Source organism: Hippoglossus hippoglossus, chromosome 7 (genome assembly GCF_009819705.1).
Source record: "Hippoglossus hippoglossus isolate fHipHip1 chromosome 7, fHipHip1.pri, whole genome shotgun sequence".
NCBI classification, from domain to species: domain Eukaryota; kingdom Metazoa; phylum Chordata; class Actinopteri; order Pleuronectiformes; family Pleuronectidae; genus Hippoglossus; species Hippoglossus hippoglossus.
In genome coordinates, this window is record NC_047157.1 from 10,810,812 (window position 1) to 10,834,157 (window position 23,346).

The 23,346-nt window shown below is 41.7% G+C and overlaps 2 protein-coding genes across 3 annotated transcripts; both read right to left on the reverse strand.

The window, feature by feature from the left end:
* Nucleotides 1-97: 97 nt before the first annotated feature.
* On the reverse strand, nucleotides 98-17,280 carry l3mbtl1 (L3MBTL histone methyl-lysine binding protein 1). The gene is made up of 23 exons (XM_034590438.1): nucleotides 17,184-17,280; nucleotides 14,974-15,117; nucleotides 14,655-14,715; nucleotides 13,625-13,812; nucleotides 12,465-12,594; nucleotides 10,685-10,847; nucleotides 10,185-10,323; nucleotides 9,878-9,926; nucleotides 9,267-9,355; nucleotides 8,617-8,721; nucleotides 8,303-8,438; nucleotides 7,115-7,206; nucleotides 6,840-6,991; nucleotides 5,558-5,634; nucleotides 5,170-5,255; nucleotides 4,936-5,046; nucleotides 4,716-4,857; nucleotides 3,768-3,870; nucleotides 3,062-3,250; nucleotides 2,933-2,982; nucleotides 2,229-2,383; nucleotides 2,077-2,139; nucleotides 98-1,865 (listed from the first exon to the last, which is right to left on the reverse strand). The coding sequence occupies exons 2-23, from the start codon at nucleotides 15,091-15,093 to the stop codon at nucleotides 1,731-1,733; spliced, it is 2,535 nt and encodes an 844-aa protein (XP_034446329.1). The 5' UTR covers nucleotides 15,094-15,117; nucleotides 17,184-17,280; the 3' UTR covers nucleotides 98-1,730.
* Nucleotides 17,281-17,896: 616 nt separating this feature from the next.
* On the reverse strand, nucleotides 17,897-22,830 carry srsf6a (serine and arginine rich splicing factor 6a). Of its 2 annotated transcripts, none has more exons than XM_034590428.1 (6): nucleotides 22,616-22,830; nucleotides 22,002-22,216; nucleotides 20,208-20,326; nucleotides 19,895-20,097; nucleotides 19,656-19,742; nucleotides 17,897-19,523 (listed from the first exon to the last, which is right to left on the reverse strand). In XM_034590428.1, the coding sequence occupies exons 1-6, from the start codon at nucleotides 22,720-22,722 to the stop codon at nucleotides 19,073-19,075; spliced, it is 1,182 nt and encodes a 393-aa protein (XP_034446319.1). In that variant the 5' UTR covers nucleotides 22,723-22,830; the 3' UTR covers nucleotides 17,897-19,072. The 2 variants fall into 2 exon arrangements, with proteins under 2 accessions (XP_034446319.1, XP_034446318.1); XM_034590427.1 differs by having other exon boundaries at nucleotides 21,999-22,216.
* Between the last annotated feature and the right edge of the window lie 516 nt (nucleotides 22,831-23,346).

Sequence of the window (23,346 nt, forward strand, 5' to 3'; positions counted from 1 at the left end):
ATAGTGCAACGCACAGAACACACCTGCACAAGCACAGGAAATGCAGTGTGTGTGTGTGTGAAATCCATCATATAAAAGAAGAAGCAGAGACTATGAATCAGACAAGACAGCTTTGGACGTTTATTAATTCATATGGATTGAATGGCATTTGTGACCCGAGATTATCTTCACACACACACACACACACACACACACACTCTCTCTCTCTCTCTCACACACACACACACACACACACACACACACACATACATGTAAATCCCACCAGAGAGACACACAAAGAAGTCATACTCCAGGAGCCCTTAAAACTTTCCAGTAAAATAACTTTTATCTAACAATATCAAATCCATACCTTTTTTTTAAACCTATTCTGACATAAAATGTAAACATTTTGAAGAACAAACACTCTGAATCTCTGAACAGTAGGCAGCTCCACTGGCTCCATGTCAAATCCATGTTTATAGTGCTAACATGTGGATTTTTGCACTCTCTAGTGACCAAGTGTGAGAACATCGTTGTGTAAAAATCCACCTGGGTTTCACAGTTGTGCTAACATGCCAATGCAAAGTGTCCTTTTTATCTATTAAGATTTGTAAAGAAAATCACAATTTTTTTTTTTGCAAAAGTAAAAACACTGTTGTTTCTGACTCTAGATTGGAGGGTACGATTTTAAATGAGAGCTCTGGTTATCCCTTCAGCGTTCACAGTAACGATGCAGCGAGAGAAAACAATGTGGGGAATTTGGAGGCAGAAAAAACAAATGACGAGCTCACGGTTTTCTCTCATCTGCCACAACACTACAGCTTTCTCTGATAGTCTGAACAAAGTAGCTTATTTATTTAACTTCCATCGTATTCCATTAGAATTAGTCTGATAACAAAGGAGCAGCAATATGAAGTGTTGCTTTATACAGTACGTCTGTCTCAATTTTTTTATATTGCACAAAACGTGAAGCTTGTAGCAGCTTCACTGACCAGCCTCAGCAGCTGCATTAAACTGGCCACGTGTCCCTCGGCCCACAGTCCTATCTTTTAAACAACATTTATATTTTCCTTAATTCTTCTTAGTACATCTGGAATTTCAGTTTCTTCCACCAATGCTTTTGTCCAAATAGGCAGCAGTTTTTCATGAAAATGAGGTCTTGTGTAAAGTTCTTTTTTTCTCTGGCTCCTCACCTGGTCTGAGTACAGTTCCAACTGACCCGTGTAACAGCTTGAATTAAAAGGAACCATACTCATTCAGGTAGTAAACATATTAAATCAGTTTCTGAGAAGCTCCAGTTCGGCCGTGAGTTGCAGCACGACGCTTCTGCAGAAGAGCGACCAGAAGCAGGTGCCACGACAGCTGTATATTCAAAACAAGTGATGTTCGGTAGTTTGGTAAAAATCGAACTGTGAGACTGAACCAAACTCATCAATTGTAAATCCACCAAACTATAAAAAACGTCTGCTGGTGCCCCTCATCTGCCTCTGCCGCCTTTTAGCCACCCTTCACAGTTTGTCCATCATCTTCATGACATTCCTCCATTACTCCCCAAAAATATATATGCATTGCCTTGTTTCCCTTTTTCTCAACCCCACCCCCCACCCCCCACCCCCCTCTCTGATGGGTACAGGACACCAAACACATGAAAAAAGGGGTCAGGGTCTTTGTCCCTGCAATATAATGAATTTGGCACATAATGATTAGTGGTCCCACCCCCCACGCCCACCCCCCAATGAGCGGGGGGGGGATCACTTGAGTCCCTCGTCTGTGCTCTTGAACATGAGGATGGCGTTGGAGATCTTGAGGGCGGGGCCAAGCTTGATGCTCATGATCTTCACAATGTCGGTCTGGGTGAGCAGCAGGAAGGCCTCCCCGTCAATCATCTGCAGAGAGGCAACAGTGGAGATGTCAGTGGTCATACTCACAGAGGGGTCAACAAAATAAAAGAAATAACTTTTTCTGCAGCACGTATTCAGCCCTGAAAATGAGAGCCTGCGGTTAAGTATTTTCCCTACACAAGTGTCTACAGTGCAACATGACAGTTAATTATGATGATGTTGTGTTGCTTTATTCACGAGCACTCGGTGGTCTCACCTCGTCTTTAAACAGACGAGCTTGTTCTTCACAGCCGATTAGATTCTGGACAAAACTGGAGACCTGCAGCGTAGAGTAGAAATAATCAAAACAGTCAGAAAATAATAACAATAAATAAATAAAAAAGAAAGTAAGCAATGATACTCACTGACCTCTTCAACGTTCCATGCCGCTACCTGGCTCGCGTGAATGCCCTGAACGCCAGGCAGCAGTTTACAGTGCTGCTCCCAGCACAGAGACAGAGTCCTGTCTGACTGGCCGCTCAGCGCCGACATGAACAGTGACGGATACACTTCTGAGGACATGTCTTAGGGCAAACATACACATAAAAACCTGTCAATATATGAACACTTCAGATTTTGACACATCATAACAGTAGAAACAAAGTAGTAATTCCCAAAAAATTTCGATTTTGTGAAATGACACAACTAGAATGGTACTTAGAGCAGCTCAAACCTAAGAGACCAACAGTCTCCTTGAAGTCAATCAAGCTGCACACGATCATAGATATCAGTTCCCTAAATATGGCAAATTTTTTCATCTATAGTGAAAGTGAAAAACAATTCCTGGACCCGCACCAAAATTGAATGGGTTGTTGTCTGACCCATACTACATCCTTCCACCAACTTTTGTGGTAGTCTGTTATTGTTGTGTAATCTTGCTTACAAACTAAAAAATCACCAAAAACAGAGGTAACTAGGCCTGAGTGTGTGTATGCAGATGTTATTTCTCAGAGGCTTCAGAGATAGAAAACTGTTTCTAGTGGATAAAGTAAATGTAATGGAAGATGATAGAGGAGCAAACATGTTGCTGTGTTAATAAAGTTCAGTCAAAGAAGGATCAGCACAAAACTCACTCTGGTAGTCTCTCTGCTGGTTCTTCCTGTATTTGGGAGGACGACCGATCCTGAAAACAGAGAAAAACATACACGTGGGAAAATCAAGCCTACACATGCAAGTACGCACATGCTTACAAACATGCTTACCTGCCACGGTAATGGGTCTTCTTGGTCCTCTGGCCAAAGAAGAGGTTCCTCTTGCACTCCGAGTCTGACAGCTCAGCCTTCAGCCTGCCCTGGTTACGCTCAGCCAGCGGGCAGCCAGATATGCAGTGATGAGCAGTGAAACGACCAGTCACATGGCCTGAACCGTCACAACCTGGAGTCGGACACTTCCTGTTTAAATGACAGATGATCACCATCAAATGGAAATCTGGCCTCAGTAAAATTTCAAGGTAGGGTTGGTAAGTTGTTTTTATCTTATTTGCTGAAATACTCTTCACGTCCTCGGGACCATCAATAAATAAAGTGGCCTGGAAAAACAGAAACATATGCCAGTGGCCCTCGCAGGACTGTAATAAACACGACCAATCCTTTCATTCAGAAGAGACTTCATTCAGGGAGAAATACACTGCAGGAGCAAAGACGATGGCCAGAGGTTAGCGAGCCGGTCACAGAAAAGTCGGCTTCCAGCAGATGTCAGTGCACCTCCATGTGTTTTGGGGGGCGTAACTCTGACAAGAGGGCTGATGGGAGGGGGTGGAATGTATCGGGTGCATTAATTTCAAAAATGCACCCAGCTCTTGCCTTTTATAGGATTACCAACCCTAACTTTAAGAAGATCAACAATCACACCATTATTTCAAAGTTTGAAAACACTTTCAATGTCTTTATCTCAGGTACTGATGAGAACCTGTTGTGGAAGCTGTACTTGTTGGATCTGGGGTGGCTGATGGGTTTGCAGGGAACAGAGGACGGGTAGACAGACTGACCGATAGCAGGAGGCTCCCTCACACCTACAAACACACAAATAAAATCAGATGAGGCCTCACATGTGCACACACAGCAGGACGTTCAACAAACCCTCATCCCATGCTGCCCGGTGTGACATTATTTCTGTTATGAACTAACAAGCAGTGCAGATTTCTACAGGCTAGATACATTTGACTGGTCAGAGTAGGAAAAGACGTATTATTTACACCTGTGCTTTTTCTACAGAACACATCTAAAGGTGTTATTTCAGCAGCACATACGATTATCAGTCAACAGAGTATATCAGCAACATACATGAAATATACAAAATGGTAAATAGATTTTTTTTTTTTAAGTGCTTTAAAAAAGATACTAAAGGAGTTATTGTCATTTCAGTTAGCATTTCACGTTTCTATAAACCAGTTTAATTATCATTTACATTGTACTCTGTGGCCTGACAGAGGAAATTGAATACCAGGTTTACAATATCCTCAGAACGATTTTATGTTATCAACCATTTAGAAAAAGACTGATTTTCAGTTTTCAAAGAAGTACAAGTTGAGTTACGTCCAGTGGGTAGGATTTTGGGGGATCTAATGCCTGAAGGGGAAAATAATATTAATACTTACGTTTTCATGAGTGTTAAATCAGATGAAATTAAAAACTGTTTGTAACCTCAGAATGAGCCCTTAATATCTACATCAGGAGCAAGTGCTTTTCCACAAAGTCCCCAAAGCTGCACCACCATGTTTCTACGGTAGCCCAGAACAGACAAACCAAAACACTGGTTCTACCAGAGAGGACCTTTCAGGTTTTTGTTTGAAGGCCCTAGATCCCACTAAATCATACACACTAAACCTTTTGGTGTATAAAGTATTGTAGTTGCTACCGTGTGGTTCCTGTGTTTTGGAGTCCCTTGGAGGAATTTTCAGTGGGTGACCGGTTGCTTCACACCAGCCTGCTGGATGTATGTCTGGGTGATCTGAGTCCATCCACTCATCATAGACGTGACTCCAGCCGTCATAATGGACCTGAAGGAGGAACAATCAAGACCATTAGCACCAAAGCCCCAACTGACAAGTACACACAGTTAGAGCTCAGAGTATTACCTTAATGCGGTGAGTCTCGACCTCCTCCACTGTGGCTACTCTGATCAGACCAGGACTCCGCTTGTCCACGGCCTCCAGTTTCATCTGAGGTTGGAAGCTGTGGGCCACACGCTGGAGAAGATGAGGGAAGAACAATTTCCTTTCAATAAAGCAGTGGCTTCGCTTGCACCATTCTTAGATAGATTCAACAGATTGATACTGTGAATGAAGTCCAAAACAGTTCTTTGCTCTCACCACTTTAAAGGCATCAGCAGCCACAGCCTTAGCACCAGTCTCCTCCAGGTAGTGAGACCAGGAGAACCGGGCCTGGTCTGGGTAATCTGAAGCAGCAAAAATAGAAAAAAAATCATTCAGCTCATACATATCGCCTCACACATTTTCACCAAGCTCCTTCACTGGTTGCCCATTCATTTCTTATATGTACATGCACAGTAAATTCCACATATTTATTTGCCACATTCACATGTATACATTCTGTGTGTACTGTTTACATTTGCAGAGTGTAAAATGGCAATGTTGAGGACATGGAGGAGAACTGGACAGGATTGTTTTTGAAGTAAATGACCCACAGTCGACTATGAATATGATTAAATCACTGATTAACAAGAAACACAATGGTCACCTTGGGGTGGGGTTAGGGGCAGGTTCCTCTCCTGGCACCAACCAATCGGATGAATGTACGGACTGCTAGCATCACACCTGTGTGTTTTGACAGTCAACAACGACAACATCATTAGGTTTTCTCGAAAAAAGTTTTCCAGAAAAGTTGGTGTATGAAATTGTAATGAAGAAGCAATGCTGCAGTTTCATTGTAAAGGGAAACAACCTGGTGAATTAAATGAGTTAGGAGGCTGCACAAAAAGAGCTGCCGACCTGATGCTTTGTGACATGTTTACTAACCGGTTTAGTTTCACTAACACTGAATCCTGCAGCACCAGGGAGCTGTTTTGAGTACGTGTATGTAATATGTGGGAATTTGCTGAACAGGTCGGATGACAAGGTATACTGCAGTGCTGCATAACCCAATTTTTTTTTTAAAACTCTAAATATAATGCGGATTGTTTTTTATTTTATATATATTTTATTGTTGGTCAATTTTTTTGAAAAGGAAACAATTATATAAGTTATGCTCTGAAAATCATTTGAGGTACATGGATGCCACATGCTGGCAGGAAAGAGCAACCTCAACTGAGTGAGAGCTGCTAATGAGATGTGATTATCCTGGTGTATCTTTAACAGATGCTGGTATAAATAAACCCAGAGTCATTCGCTCTAAAGGACGGATTTTTCTATTGAAGTGTGCTATATATATATATATATATATATATATATATATATACTAATAAATGTGTAGGACAGACAAAGTTAGCAGCTGATAAAGAAGGTGAAGGGGTTAGTTGAGACCAAATCAGAGCATAAAGGAGAACACCAATTCAAAATTCGATAAGGTTTCTCTTTGTCTGCTGGATGTATAACGAGACAATTTTTTGCTATCACTTTAGCCAAAGCCACTTCATATGGGGATTATATGTCAGGGGTGTTGGGCACTTTGTTTGCAAGTAGTTCTGTTCTGTCCCTTAGTGGCCAGGTTTAGATGAATGCAGGCCCAGCACAACTGAAGTGGAAGTTGTGCAGCCCTACAGCTCCAGCAGCTGTTTGAGAGGAACAAAGGTGCATGGGTGCTTTAGGATAAACACATCAAATGTTAGTTAACTGAGAAACTTCAGTTTGCAACAGTGAGAGGCCTTAACAGCACTTTTCTCCTGATGAAGGGAAATGCACAACACAGGACTGTTCTCAGTGCGCTTTCAACAATTTCTACACATATCTCAGTTTCTCCATAGCTGCTCAGTATCATAGTAATTTGATCATTTCCCAAATCTAATGAGTTCAGAAAGACCCACCAGTAGTCATAGGTGTCATCCCAGTTGTCAAAATGAACCAGGAAACGATAGTCCACCATGTCAGTGACAGTTGCTACACAGATGAGGGAGGGGTTCATGCGGTCGACAGCCTCCAGCTTCATTCCTATCTCGAAGCTGCACTTCACGTCAATCTGAGCAGAAAGCACAAACATTAGAAACCTCAACTAAAAACGTATCATCCCACTTGAATCCATGCTTGTAGATGTTACATTACATATTATATACAACATATTATACTGTATAGCAGCAGTTACCCTGCCAGGACTGGCAAACAACTCTTTGGGAGACACTTGTGCTTTAGTCATTCTCAGGTAGTTGGTCCAGGTAAACTCTTCCTCTTTACAGCCTGCAGAGACAAGACAGAAAAACACAAAATTAACTTGATTCATTGTCCGGAAAAGCAGCAAAACATTAAATACATTTGGAGGAATTATTCAAGACAAAGCACTCATTCGCTTTCATGCCCAGAGTTAGATGAGAGGAGTGATGCCACTCTCATCTCTACAGGACACAGGGGGAAACAGTTTGCCTGATTCTGTCCAGAGGTAAAAACAAACCCACCTGCGAACACCTCACAAGTTTACTTGAGCTGCTTTCATTCACCGAACTCAAGATAATCTCCCAATTTCTCTGCAGGGTATGCACATGAGAACGCAAATGTCCAAGTGAGAGGCTAAGCACATTCTCCAGAGTTTCAATTACCAGCTCTCTACTAAAAACTCTGGAGAATGTCTGAATGAGCCCATGTGAGAAAACAGCAGGAAATTCTCCGGAGGAGTCGCTGCAAGCGAGTGGGCATGTTAATGACGTTTCTAAACATGCAAGAGACCCAAAACTGAAATTTTTTTAAAGAATACAAATATCCCAGGATGAATACGCGGTGCCATTCTCAAAGAAGACACAGAAAAAGATGTCAGGAAAGCCTTTGGTGATGAGGCCAGATGCTGGTGTTGATGTGCTGTAAACAAAAACATGATCTGCACCAGCCCTCACCTGCACGCCCTGAGATTTCTGTGTTGTTGTAAATGTTTCTCCTGCTGCATTGATCTAATGTGAAAGGTAAACTTCAGAGAAAGTCCAGACCCCAATGAACAGACATTTTCCAGAGTTCATGTCTGAAAAAGACTTAAATAACACTTTATATCTTATTGTATTTGTAAAGGTTAAATGAATGAGATACAAAATGTTAATTACGGTTTTACTGCTGTTGTTAGATAAATGTGTTACCTTTGCTTAAAGCTAGGATCTTTAGAGCTAATTCTCTGCAGGCTCATGCTTCATATTTACCATATAGACATGAGAGTGGTATCAACCTTTTCATCTAACTCTTGGCCAGAACGTGAATGAATGTATTTCCAACTATTCTTTTAAAGGATAAGCTTCCTCCTCTGAAAGGGTAAACATAGTCTTTGGTCTGTGTACACTTTGTTGTCACCTCTGACCTTTGGGAGTGTGCAGTTTGTGTCCTGTGCTCTCACACCAGCCTGCCTGGTGGATGTCGGGAGAGTTTGCATTCACCCAGAAGTCGTGACAGTCGGAGTAGCCATCAAAATGGAGCCGCAACCGGTAACCACAGACCTGGACAATGACATGCCACGTTAGAGAAAAACAAAGCCAGGCTGAAGGAGGTGACACCTGGCTGGACTCCTCATGCATGCAAAGCAGCCTGCGAAGTGACTGAAAGGGGATTTTTAATTCTAAATAATCCCCCTGGTCATTAAGATCCATCGACCGTGTTAATGTACGTGTGGCTCACCTCGGCCACAGTGAGGACAAAGTACATGGACGGATGCTGTGGGTCGATGCCTTCCAGCTTCATCCCCTGTTTAAAGCCGTTCTTCACTGTCGGCACTCTCTGAGACTGGACACGCAGGATAAAAGGGCAAATATTTCAGTACAGAACAGACACAAAGATAAAATTAAGTGAAATAAAAATCATCCTTGTGGGGAAATTGGCTCAGGACAAAGAACAGAGGAAAGATAAGAACACAGCAAATTGACGAGCAGAGATTACAGAAATGTTCTCATAGTGGATTTTTATTTCATTTTTCTGGGGACAAATAGTCTGTGGCAAAGCTCAGATTGCAAAACGGTTAGATAGTTACAGGAATACATTTCTTTAAAATAGAACCACTCCAAGAACACTCTCGACCGTACCCTCAGTAACAAAATAAAATGCAAGTCTTTGGCTGCATGCATCACTTTCTCCAAGCTAAATTTACATTTCTCATCTCCTCCCTTGACAATGATGTACAATGCCAACTGGGTCTCCCCTGTCCTATAAAGATAGCTGCAGTGGTCGTAAAAGAGGCAGTAATAAAAACCATGGGTATACTGGGAGAAGCTGTGCGTAGGTAGCATGAGCTCAGGCTGAAGCTACAGTCTGAATATTAAAGTCTAACATACCTCTTGGAAAAGCTTGTTGGGAGAAAAAACTGCTTTGGTTTCCTCCAGATACAGAGCCCACGTCCACTGCTCGGTCTTAGTGTCTCCAGCTTCACCAAAAACACAAATGAATTCATTAACGTGCATGACAACAAGATATTAGTCCAACCCAAGGAACTAAAAGAATTCAATAGTGGAACAGATGACAGACAATAAGTCAGACTGGGAAAGAAACAGATTCTTCAATCTAATGTTGCAAGATTGCTGCTTCTGTAATATTACAGACAACTTCTCAAAACAACTTTCATCTAAAAGTAGAATATTGTAAAAACAACAACTACAACTTTAGGTTGAAATAACTGTCTCACAAAAAAATGTACTGAAGATGCATTATAATAAACAAAACACATCTTTCAATAGAATCGGAAATTGTTTTCAACTTTTAACTTGAAGGTCATTTCAGAGTCATAATTTATTGCTGTTTGATGGGATTGCATTATATCATCAGAGATATGTAATCATTATTAAACTTGTTAAGATGTCGCCTGCTTAAGTGAAAGAAATTAACCAAAAATTATAGCAAAGATGAAATGAGACCAACAGAACGACATGTAAAGAATTATTATTCCAACCTGCTCTGATGTGTCGACTGTCTGCTTTAGAGTCATCCATTTTCTCATCCTAAAAAACATGTAAGAAAACTTGCGTAAGTGTCAAGCCTCAGACACAGTCACTGAATTAAAGCTGATTTTTGATTCGAAAACAATAATCTTGTGTTATTTGCAAGGACTATTCAGTCAGCTTTTCCCACCATGTCACTCACAATACTTTCAGTCATGAAATGCCATAGTCATGTACATTGGAATAAACTCTTCATATACCACAGCATCTGGCAAACCCTAACCCAGATGTTAAGGGGAGGTAAAATGACTGTCCCACCGTGCCCTCCATGTCGGAGTCTTCCTCAGAGGGACTAAGGTACTCCTTCCTCTTCCTCTTCCTCATGGGTTTCAGGTGATCAGGGTTAAGGGAGGAGACCCTGCCACCTGCCGGCACTTTCTCCACGCCAACGCTCCTCCTAAGGTGCAGAGAGCACAGATACTGTTCCTCACATCTAAACACATCACCACACTCTGAACCGTTTTCTCATTTTTTGTAATCATGAAGTTTATTTCTACCTTGCACACTCAGCTGGTTGCCTGTTTATCAAATTTCTATATCCCACTAAATTTGACACTGCACTTTCCTGGGCCAAAAACCACACACAAGCCCAGTGTGAAGCCGATGAGATGAACAGTTTGCGAGTTATGGGTTCCACATACAGACAGACAGACTTCTGTAGAATGAGTAGGTAGACATATATATATACATATACATATAACAGTGTATTTGGAGATGTATGAGAGATTATACAGGAGAAGCAGCCACCGTGAACACACCTGTCAGTGATGGGCTCTCTTCGTAGCTCCTCTGTGTAGGGCCTCTGCGCTCTGGGATCATGGTTAAGTTGTCCCGATCCGACCTGAACTTCAGGTTTGACGGAAACCAACCTCCCCGGCTCCACAGCTGCACCTCGCACGGGACCTACAGGGGCTGACACATCTGTCACATCAGGAACAGGTGTTAAATTAATTACATTTCTGATTAAAAAAATTACTTCTATTCCGTTCATTGGGCCACATACTTCTCGTTACTTTTCCATGTCTGTGATTGGCACTGGCTGCGTGAGTCTAACAGCTGATCCGTGGATCTGCTGCGTGTCACATATGTCTGTTTTTCACACAGCATGTCTGCTGTGTGTCTGTAGCGGAGCTGCAATGTGAGGTTTCTGGTATGATCACTGTATTTCCTTGAATAAAAGTACAGCTTTATACTAATTGCGAGGATACTACGCTATGAAACCGTACATCTTCCGGTCCTGCAATAACACCAAATATCTTGTTAAAACAAAACCTTGTTGAACAGCAGAAACGCTGTAGTGCTTTTACTTTGAAAGGGGTACAGGAAATGTAGCAAATATTTATGTTTGTGACATATTAAACAGATAAACATTAAAACTGTGGTGATAGGTCATTTTCAGTGTCTATTCCGCTGTGAGCCGTGCCGTACATGGAGAAAATAGGCGAGACCTCGATTCAAAAGATGGATGTTTTAAAAACACGTGGAAAAAGCTGAGCAAAGGGTCTATTACTGAAAGGCTACTGAATATTTCATGCATGAATTTATGTTACATATTTTAAATTGTAAAGATTTACTTTATTTAGTGGAACACATCATTTTTTAATGACTGCATCTAAGCCACTCCTGAAACAACACGTGCCTATATTTGTGCTCTTCACCTGTTTATCTTATGACCTGGTTTAGAAGATGTTTATTATATAGTATAGAATTTTTTTGTCTAATTTATTGGAATACTATTTCTATTTTTGAATGTCCGCGTCTTCATATCTTACGTTAATTAGGTTCACATTTAAAAGTTAAATTTCAGTTTGTTATGGAAATTGAGTGCATGTGCACAAGTTTTTTGATGATGTTTAAGAGCAAACTGTGCTTAACAGCATGTATTTTGGCATTTGCCTAGTTTTGAATTAATTACAATAAATGCACTTTACATTACTTTTTTATTAGATACTTTTTTTACTCTTACTCAAGTACTTATTTTTATGAGTGCATTTACTTCTACTTGAGTCATTACAATTATAAAGTAACAATACTTTTACTTGAGTACTGTTTCTGTTACTCTACCCACCACTGCTTCTGACTAAACTTATTGATTACTTGTACCCACTTTTCAGCTGAATTTAGTTTCTCCAAACATCTTATATTGATATTTTGAACACGAACCCGCAGCTGCATTATTTTCACTTGTCAAGAAGAGTTCTGCTGCATCTGATGTAATTATTGCTTATTTCAGCTTCAAGCACATTAGTCATTGTTGAAAAGGGCATGCTGCGATATACGGAAAGCAGCAGTCCTTAACTATCATAACACCTGCAACATTAGTATTTGTTATTCTTTTAATACAAAATCATTATTTATCAGATATGTAATGTTATATATGAGGTGAACATGTGGTCCATTTAAAAACCAAAAAAAACTGTACTTCTTGATATTTTTTTTGTCAGGCATTGAAATCGGCAGCTACTACCTCAATCTAAAATGTAGTATTTCTTGCTTAGTCCCTGATGATACAACAACCTTATGCAACTATGAGTCTACCTGGCTTGTCTGCTGGAGCCCCTTCTGCATCAGCGGATCTCCCAGAAGTCCCTGCTGCTAATTCAGCTGTGCTGCTGGTCGTCCCTGGGGTGATCAGTGTGCTCAGCGTTCCTATGTCACTCACACAGAACTACAACACACACACACACACGCATCAATGAGTCCATCTGTCAAAATGTATCCTGAGGTTTTATGATGCCTATTCAACAATTCATCAGACATTTATTAAATGTGTACTGTGGCAGGTTGTTTCCAGTTGAGACTCTGAGTGAGGACAAATAAATGTGATCATTTTAATGAGTCAGGATTTTAATAAGCTATTATCATTCTGATGACCTCTCCCTCTTTTTAATGTGAGAAACGTTGCATCACATCTAGTTTATCTGGCTGATTGGCTTTGTTACTGTGTTTGTTTTCCTACTGACCCAGTGAAACGAGTTCCAGTGCTGAATAGTTAACGATTTTAATCAGTTAAATTCCATTGACTCGTTACACATTTACTGCAGATACAGGATCACTGTGTTCAAAGGTAAGTGGTAAAAGCCTCCCTGAGCCACTGAGAAAGGAGCAGATGAGTGATGAGCCTCTCTGATCTTTTTCATGAAACACTGTCAGATCAGAAACCAATCCCCCACCTTGCACGTGGTGTGAGATCATCCAACGAGTACACAGGGACGGGACTATCAGGGATCAGCCCTTAAGCTTTAATTGTATTTTTTTCTGTTGGTATTTTTGCCTACTCTTAAAGCCAAGAAATAAAAGCTATTGTAATTTGTAGCCTGACCTATTTATTGGTTGCCAAATTAAAATCAGCCTTTCCCAATCATATGGGGAGATATGAAAGCTTATATTTTGTAGAATAAACAATGCAGAAAGGTGCTCTGGTTTTGGAAATGTCTGTTTCCTTTCCTTGTGTTTAGTGTCCTCCTCTCTTGCTGCAGCTGATCTTGTGAACAGGAGTTGGTGATGTGTGATAATCTAATTGCTGTGGGAATAAGATCAATGAGACACCATGAAGTGAGCCACAATCTATAAAGCTCTTAAAGAAACAAACAAGCAGGTGAGAAAAAGCTGGAAATCCTCTCTGAAATAGATGCTGTGAGGAGTGAGGGATTTTTGTGTAGCAGAACAAATATATGTATATTTTTCACATCACTCACCTTGAGGTTGCTGCTGGGCAGGATCGCCATCCCCTCCTTCCATTCCAGGACATGGACGATGCTACAAGCCCCACCCACTTGTGCTGTAAGGGTGGGCACAGCCGTCTGATTGGCCCTGACTCCTTTACCTAGGTCTCCCACAGCAACAGTTGGAGTCACCTCCACCTTCTGATGACTAAGAGCAGGAGCTGAGGAGAGATGCGTTCAGATTCATGAACTCTCTGTCTGAGTTCACCCAAGAGAATACAACTTAATTAACACAGTGTTTTTATTTGATCGCATCACTTTTCTGTTAAATTTTTTTTTTTTAAGAAAAAGTAATTTCCTTTTTGTGGCACAAGGGGGAAAAGAAAATGAATGAAATTATGATAAATAAAACGCCATTTATTGAGCTTTTTATAATAATGGTCAAAAGTGACAACAAAAGGGAAAATTTCAAAATAAACCTTTTGTTTAGATAGAATAATTAGTTTCCTCATATTTTATTATAATTAATGTTGTATTTGCATCTTTACTGTAAAGAGCACTGACTTTGTCTTGTCTTTGACTGGTGCTTAATGCTGACGTCTGCTGACAGAATATCTCTGAGATGTTCTCTGTCTTATTATATCAAAATACAACAGTTACTATTGATTTTAATATGCTGATGATTATTTTTTTAGATAAATCAATTACTTTTTTGGTCAGAGAAATGCCAAAAATGTGACAAATGCAAATCACAACTTTGCAAAATCATCTTCAGCTGTCTTACTTTCTTTAAGCAAAAGTCCAAAACACAAAGATTCTGTTTACTGTCAGCTTAGTAAAATAAGCTGATTGATTTTTTTCTTTGACTTGAGACGACTAATTAATGAAATAATAATTTCTTCTCTAATGACAAGGAGTTTTACTGATGCCAAAGGCAGCGTCACAAGGGACCAGCGGGTCGCGTCACATCCTTGTTAAACACTTTATAATCTCAAAGGAAATTCAATTTGTCAAAAAATGTGTTAAAGGATGGTCTCGCCAACAAAATCAGACCTGTGCTCACCTGGAAGGAGTAGAGCTGTGGTGGTGTGGGGCTGGGGCTGGGGCTGGGGCTGAGGCTCAGGCTGGGGCTGGGGCTGGGGCTGAGGCTCAGGCTGGGGCTGGGGCTGAGGCTGAGGCTGAGGCTGGGGCTGGGGCTGGAGCTGGGGCTGGGGCTGGTGCTGGGGCTGGAGCTGGGGCTGGGGCTGGAGCTGGGGCTGGGGCTGGGGCTGGGGCTGGAGCTGGGGCTGGGTCTGAGGCTGCGTCTGAGGCTGGGTCTGCGGATGGGGCTGGGTCTGGGGCTGGAGCTGGAGCTGGAGCTGGGGCTGTGGCTGTGGCCGGGCCTTCTTAGCCACACCATCATTCCCACAGATGAGAACGGTCTCACTGGGAGACGAGGAGGACGGATCCACAGATCTGTGCTCTTCTTTGGGTTGAGCCTCCATGTTCACTTTGGCACTCATGACCCTGTCCCTTACTCCGGAGCGCTTAAAATCAAAGAGTATGAGGAACAGTGTAACGCATAGGACTGACAGGGTGACAAGTTTACAGCTTTACCAGGGTGTGGTTTTGTGGTTTGGGTCCTGTATAAAAACATCCTGGAAAAATCTTTCCCGTTGAGGTTCAATGTGAATTTTTAGTGATTTTTGTGACATGTTTATTCGTCCAAATCAAGAGGATGCTGTATGTTGAAAATCACTCTGGGGTACATAGTGATTTTGGTTTATCTGACTTGACTTGGTAAGAAATCTTAATTTATAGTTATGCTCTTTTGTTATATCTATTGATTTATCTGAATCATTTTTTACTACTCACTCTATCAATTACAAGAGTATTAATGTGATATCAATACAATGCACAGGAAAACAACACAAGGTGAAATCTAGGCACACTTTGCAGCTATGAACAAACAAACCTATAGAGGGAATTGTATAACCACAAAGCCCCTGATAGACTTTGTGTCTATTTGTACAGTCACCAAAGTGCTGCTCATTGTGGGAACTGTTGGGTTTCTCAAATAATTTTAAGGTCTTGACCGTATGTTGTGATTTGGCCTTTAAAATTTAACTGAATTGAATACCTTTTATTTTTAGTTGGTTCATTTTTTGCGAGGCACTTTGTAACCTTGTTTAGATAAGTGCTCTACAAATAAAGTAATGATAAGGTTATTTACTGCCTCCCATTTTCATTTTTTTCCATTATGTTTATATAACTTTTTGCTGACCATTAATATGGTTACTGGCTACATTAGCACCTATGCACAACATGTTTGGATTTAAGTTACAATTTCTTCACTTAGTTTACAATTTACTAGTAGTAGTAAATGCACTCAAGTTTAGTATTTTTGCACGAAATGATAATTTTACACTGTCCACCTCCTATGACATTGACTATTGGAACAGCCTCCTAGACACATACATCTATACTTCGGTAATTCTTGAGTGCTTTTCTTGTTCAGTATGTGTATTTTTAAACTACTAGATGCCTTCATTTCCTTTGGTATCTATCTATGTCTGTCTATTCATTCAAATCAAGTGTCAAGAAGATGCCATCTTTTAAAAATCACTCTGAGGCACATTGTCATTTTTGGATATACAAATTAAACTGACATGACTCTGTAAGCTCTTATCTACATCAGTTTATTTATCTGGATTCTTTTGTTCTAAATACTCCATTATTGTAAGAGTATTATTGTGATATTCATATTAATAATTCACAGGGGGACATCGACAGGAAGGGGAAATAATTTAAGATCTAAGCACACTTACGTGCTGTGAACAAATAAAATAATGTCGTTTTTATCTCCATGTGTATTTACTGCCTGCCATTTCTCCTAAAATGGCTCCTGGATGTACAGAACCATTAAAAGACAACGTTAAAACTACATGAGAAATATTTTCCTGGAGATTTCTCCTAACTTAGACAAGATAAGACAAGCAGTACAAACAATGAAGAGCAGTGTTTTGAATAGAAAGGGCAGAACAGAGACGGGTTCCCCCCCATCAACAGCCATGATGACCCCGTATGACTTTTTAACAGGCGTGAATAATAAAAGACCTTCAAATGTAAAACTACTGTATTTACGCGCAGGCATCAAAGTCCACACACGTCAAAATACAGCATTTTAGTTAAAATGGCGGAGGACGTGAAAGCCTTCAGCCAAAAACAAAAATGAAATGTGTAAAAATCCGTGTCTCAAATCCACAGTGAAAATCCCATTTAGTGAAAAATGAACCCTGTCACCCATTCCGCCAACATCTCCACCTCACGGCGGCGTTAGCATGTCACGTCTGACTCGGACCCCAGCGCCATTTCTTCATGTTCAAATGTGTTATCACTCGATTAGCTTCATTAAACGCGCGCTATTATATATTTTAACATGAACAGCTTTGAGCTTTAAATCCTTAGCGTCGAACACGCTTCACATTCAGGTAAAAACCCACCGACACGCGCCCTCTTTTAAAACCTGTTCGGGTTAAAGACGCTTCAATGAGGAGAAAATGATCAAATGTGGAATTAAATGGGATAAATTGCGAAGTGAAATTTGTCTCACCAGCTCTGATCTCCTGCGGCTCCGGGGCTCACACTGCGCATGCGCGAGCCCACAGCACAGTCACTGCCTTAGAATAAAACCGCTTCGCTTTCAGTAACGATCGATATGTGAAAATATTATCGATTACAGTGGAGACCGATCAACGTCAGCTTCTTACTTAAAAAATGAATGAACCTTCTGCAAACCACAGCGGCTGTTCCCCCCACCCCCCCACAGTACCATGCCTTACTTAGGGAGCATTCATTATATAATTAGCAGGATATAGGTCATGTCAATACTTTTGTCAAACAAATAAATAACATCACACAAATATTTTTTCATTAAGATCTTTAATTGAACATACAATAAAAAAAGGACATTTTCTGTTAGATCTCATTTGCATGGAGAAAAATACAAATCTATTCCACAACCTGGAGAGGGGGGGCAGCATTCTGCAAAGCTGCTTTCAGACATGCACTGAACGGTATGTTAACACAAAAGTACGGGTGAGAGGCTCCAGACTTTTATCAGCCAACCCTAGTAAAAACTCCTGAGAAAGTCCAAATTATTCCATGTGAGAAAACGGCAGGCCATACTCTGGAGAATTCATTCCACTGATGACGTTTCTAATGCAACAAATGCGAAACTTGGGGGGGGGGGGATGTCAAGAGCTTATAGTGATAAGGACAGACACGTGTCAATGTCAGAAACGCGTGATTTTCGCAGCAGTTGTTAATGCATCTGAGCTGAGATCTGCTGTGTTGTTCATGTGCGAAAGGTTAACTCTGAAGTGTGCACCCACTTGCGGACATTCTCCGGAGTTCATGTCTGAAAACATCTGACAATGTTCGCTCTGATATAAAGCTGACCTTTCAGAAATTAGTATGAATGTACCTTTCCAGTACAAAAACACTCCAGCAGTAGCTGTACACTTTAAATATGCAGAGGCTGAACAAAACCCTTAACCCCGAAGAAAGCCTGAAAAAACAAAAACAAATTAAAACTAATTCGTCATGGCTGCAATCAGAACTGAGGAAAGCCAAGAAAAATGTGACGCTGCATTTGACGCCTTGAAACTTGCCAAACTGAAAACCATCAAGTAAAACAAAGTGGTGTTCCACAGACTACCTGGTCTTGGTTACAAAAAAGGAATATATCTGTTTGATGCAAGATCTATGTACAAGAGGTTAAAAAGAGGTCATAACAATCCACCTACAACACAAGCTGTTCAAACGTGAAATTCAAACCCTTATCATTTTCCTGCAAATATGAAGTTACAAGTTCTTGCATCCAGTTGAGCATTTTAATGTCCCGCAAGACAACACGAAGATTTTTTTGGAAAGCAATTAAGAGACGGCAGATCAAAAGAGAACTTTCTCCAATGCTGTGGCCATATGCTACTTTTCTCCCACAACTACGCAGTTGAGTGTATGAAACAGAACGGTTGCATCAAACAAAGCCTGATGGATGATGCATTTATTAGCTAAGATCTGTTGCAAACTGAGATGATTTAAGTCCAATAAAGAACTTTATTTTTGCTTAGCTATTACAGCTTCAGAAATATGAGACTGGTGTAACAGGGTCAGATGTTTGAGACAAAGTGACTTAAACTACCTCATGTTGCAGATCTGAAGACTATATACTAGCACTTTATTATCTGAAAATAGATTGAAAATAAATCTGGGAGGCAGATGATTCAGAGACTCAAGTTTGTCCAAAAAAGGTAGCCTGGTCACTGTGGTGCATCCTCTAATAAAACTGCATCTAAAACGTGTTAAAGACAAGTGCACACTTGCAGGAGAAAAGTAGACAAGTCAGAGAGCATAAGCCTGTATGACAACACTGCTCGTTATGTACAGCACAGGGATGGAGCTCAACAATTAGATGAATTACCCCCATCTCTCATCCCACTAATCTTGAGAAGCTGATCTAGATCGTGAGCGAGATCTTGAGCGGGACTTTGAGCGGGAGACTGAGCGCTTCTCCATAGACTTGGATCGGCGGTCATCCTCCCGGGGGGATGGGGAGCGGGAGGCAGATTTGGCAGCACGCTCCTCCTTCCCGTTCTCTACCGGGGAAGCTGATCGACTGCGTGACTTCTTGTCAACGGGCATCTCCTTTGAGCGACTGCGAGATTCACGCTCTGACTTTGCCTTGGAACGGCTCTTAGAACGAGACTTGGATTTCCGGTCAGCTGAATGGGAGCGGGACTTGCCGGAGCGTGAATGAGATTTGGATTTGCGGGAACGAGAGTGTGACCTGCGATTGCGAGAATGTGATTTGCTTTCTCCTGACTTGGAGCGAGACTTCCTTCCAGATCTGGAGTCGGATTGATTCCTCTTGTTGCTAGGGGAACGAGACCTGTAAGCAATAAAAGACAAATTTTAATTAACACCAATACACAGTCTCCATACTACACTTTTATCTGTCAGTGCAATAAATATGAATCCTTTATCCGTTTTCTTTTGCTTTCTAGATTAGGGTGATCCTCACCTTGAGTGGGATCTGGAGCGACTCCTGGAGCTCCTGCTCCTGTGGCTTCTGCGGCTCCTACTACGGGAGCGGCGGCGACTGCGAGATCTGAGGATGAGTTAAGGAAGAAAGTTAAAAGATGCACATCATTTCTACATGCAACAAACTGTGTGTTGTAAGTGTGCCGGCAACACACAGCTTACAGCACAGCCTGGTGTGTCTCCAGTTAGACAAATTATTGAGGGTTGTATTGATCCTACCTGGAGCGACTGCCAGAGCAGGATCTTCGTTTACGGGGTCGTTCCTCCACAAGACGAATCTTCCGCCCGTTGATGTCTGTTCCGTCCAGCTTGTCCAGTGCCCTCTTCATGTCCGATTGAGAGCGGAACTCGATCACTCCCTCATTGGTGCGCTCTTTGTGGGCGTCTGCGTAGGTCACTTCCCCCGCCTGGCGCATGAAGTCCTGGAGGGCAGAGACATTTTTAGTAAAGGAAAAACATATATACACCAACAGTCTGATGTGAATCACCTTAACCAAACTGAAGTGAAAACAAACCGTGACCAATCGTGTACCTTTAGGTCTTGCCAACTGCAGCGGCTAGACAAGTTCTCCACGACGAGACGGTACTCAGTACGGACTGGGGGTCCATACTTCTCCCTGCCAGTGTGGGTCCGGCTGCTGTAACCACTACCTTTAAAAACAACAGCACATGAAAAAAGTAAGAACCAACAAAAATGGCCATGTCACAGAGAACTACTGGCCTGGGTTATCAAATGAACACAAGGCAGTGACTTGAAAGATTTAAGACCAAGGGGGTACAAATTTGAACTTAAAGAAAGGAGTAACTCTGATCCCACTTTCAAACAATAGGCTTCAGATAAAGTGATCAACAGCCACTATTGTTCAGTATGTCGAAGTTGCACTCTGCTGCAAAGAACACCACTGCATCCATTTCAGGCTATACAAAGCCTGTCCTACTTCGATGCATCACACTGTGATGCTTTAGTTGCATAAACAAATGGACAGTGATGTTCTTTCAAGACCTCTGAACCCTGTAACAAACAAAGGAGGCACCCACATAGGTTACGGTCGAGGACACGGTTCAATCAAATTAAGGGAGAACGGTGTAGTGAAACACGTACACCAATCTTTTGATATAGTCGCTAGACCAAATGTCAGTCTGAAAATATTTTCCACTTACAGCATTTCTTTTGATTGTAAGTTCTTTACCAGAGCCGGTCCACTTATGTTTGCTGTCAACATAGAAACCAATGGCAATTCTCACCATCGCCCCTGGTCTATTGGCAAAAGGCTGCTGTCATCATGGCTTCCGGTTAGGTCAGCCAAGGATCAAGGGGGGCAAAGGTCACACACACATTGTAAGGTGAAAGCCAAGGCCAAACGGGACAGGCAGTCATCTTAGCCAGTCATCTTTAGCCTCAATGGACTCTCAGCCTCAGCCGCAACTGGACTCTTTCAAATTGAAACATCAAGGACGTTTGTTAATGTTGAATATGAAAATATATATGTATATATGTATATATATATATATTATATATATACCAAAGTTAGAAATACACATTTCACAAGAAAATGTTAGTCTAGTTCGATCGTTCAAGCTAAAACTACACTGGCTATGTTGGTGGTCAATTGTGATGGCTTCTCTTCTGTGTTGCAAACAAATTTTGGAAAGTCAAGCCTTTAAAAACATAGGGCTCACCATCACCATCATCCAAGAGAAGTTTGCAAACCATAGTAACAACACCTTGTTTTCAAATTACTTTAATTAACTCCATCTTTGCAGTCTAATTAAGAGTTCTGCTTTTTTGGGGGCTCCAACTTGCAGCTTTTTGTATACCCAATAATGAACCACAGACCAATTGCGTGTGGCTCATCCGGGAGGAGCAAAAGCCTGCAGGTCACCAACCCTGGATAGTCAAAACTAAGAACAACTTTTCCCCAGGATGAGATTGGGGGAAAAGTTAAGATTCCCTGAGTGACAAAAGTAGATCAGTCCTGATTTCATTAGACATTCTCTCCATAGTCAGGGTTTACACATCAAATAAATCATTCTAGAGCATTGGGTCACTACTGGTGTAACTATTTAAGAGTGCATGCAATCTGAATAGTAATAGTAACTGTAGTAGTAGTAATTTAAACTTGGGATTCAAGGTTTGGTTGGTTATAAACCGTGACAGTGTAACCTGGCAATTATATGAAAATATTAAACATCTGTAAACTTGAGCTGCAAGTCTGCACAACAGCGCCAAAGTGAATCCACTAAACAGCTGTGTGAGCAGGCCACATCCGACACCTCGCCCCGAGGGGAAGGGGAGAGGGGGTATCTTGTAATAGATTCAACTTACTGCGCCCACCACTTCCGCCGCCGCCACCACCACCACCACCGCCGCCGCCTCCTCCTCCTCCGCCGCCTCCGTAACCCCCACTCTGGCCATCTCGGTCTCGCCGCGGCCCGCGGGCATGTTCCACGATCACCCGCTCCCCGCACAGCTCCTTCCCGTTCAGCTCATACACGGCATCGTCGGCGTCCCGGTTATCTTCAAACTCCACGAATCCATAGCTAGAGGGGGGGAATACAGAGTTTAAACATGGAGTAAGAATAAATAAAGTCAAAATCAACAGGTTCAATCCTAGTGTGTTAGATCAGCCCGCTCTGGTGCGGCTAGCTAGGTATGGTTAGCATGGCCCGCTAGCTCCGCGCTCTAGCAAACACAAAGACGACATGTTGGCCATGCGACATTTGCCACACGGGTGAGAACAATGTCGAGGACGTGAAGCACATTTAAACTCAAAAGAATAAAAACACAGCAAATCGAACACACGAAGAAACATCGCAAGCTAACACGAATATTAAACTAAAACTACATTTACTTAATATCGTAGATTTTTTTACTCCGGCTGCACAGTCGTCGTTAGCACGAGAGGCTAGCTAACGTTAGCTAACGTCCGAAAAACTCACCCGTTCTTTAGATCGACTTCCATGAGTTTCCCATATCCGCTGAAAAATCGCTGGATGTCTTTTTCGCGGACATTATAGCTCAGTCGCCCGATGTACACCCGAGGCATGATCTTCCGCGTTTAGTTGGTGTAGTTTCGGACAGTTGTTCCTCACAGGTCGTTGTGGAAAGGGCCGATGCCGCCGTGCAGAGTGAGATTAGCTGTTAGCGTCTCCGCTAACATATTGTCTGCGACGGCACAGGACCAGCCAATCAGCGTCAGGCTAGAGGTGACGAGTTTCCGGGACGGAGTATCAAATTAAAAGCTCCAGTATATTCATTTGTATCAATGTAGATCATTCATAGATAGATAGATAGATAGATAGATGTACTTTATTGATACCAGATTGGGTAATTGAAAGCAAAGAACAAAAGACTAATTGCAAAAGGCGACAAAAGAGACAAGCTTGCAAAATTGCAGTAGTTGTTTGAAATTGCAGTAGTTGTTTGAAAGCTAAAGTTATAAATATGAGTAGAAGATGTGCAAAACATAAATTCACAGTCGTTGCAGGAGTAATCAGAGAGTTTTAGTGTGGACAGAAACTATAGGGCTCATGGTTTTGAGGGTTCACCTTTTGAGGAGTTGTACAGTCTTATTGTTGTGGGCAGGAAGGATTTCCTGTATCTGTCCTTGCGGCAGCGGGGCTGAACCAGTCCGTTGGAGAAAGTGATCCTCTGTCTGTCCACTAGGTGG

Coding starts and splice junctions, on each gene's coding strand:
- l3mbtl1 (XM_034590438.1), bottom strand. CDS start 15,093: ATGAGTGCCAAAGTGAACATGGAGGCTCAACCCAAAGAAGAGCACAGA. Junction 13,813..14,654: donor CACAGCTCTACTCCTTCCAG/GTGAGCACAGGT, acceptor ATCTCTCCTCAG/CTCCTGCTCTTAGTCATCAG. Junction 6,992..7,114: donor TGTTTGCCAGTCCTGGCAGG/GTAACTGCTGCT, acceptor CTTTCTGCTCAG/ATTGACGTGAAGTGCAGCTT.
- srsf6a (XM_034590427.1), bottom strand. CDS start 22,722: ATGCCTCGGGTGTACATCGGGCGACTGAGCTATAATGTCCGCGAAAAA. Junction 20,327..21,998: donor CGGAAGTGGTGGGCGCAGTA/AGTTGAATCTAT, acceptor TTGTTTTTAAAG/GTAGTGGTTACAGCAGCCGG. Junction 19,524..19,655: donor CGCTCCAGATCCCACTCAAG/GTGAGGATCACC, acceptor TATTGCTTACAG/GTCTCGTTCCCCTAGCAACA.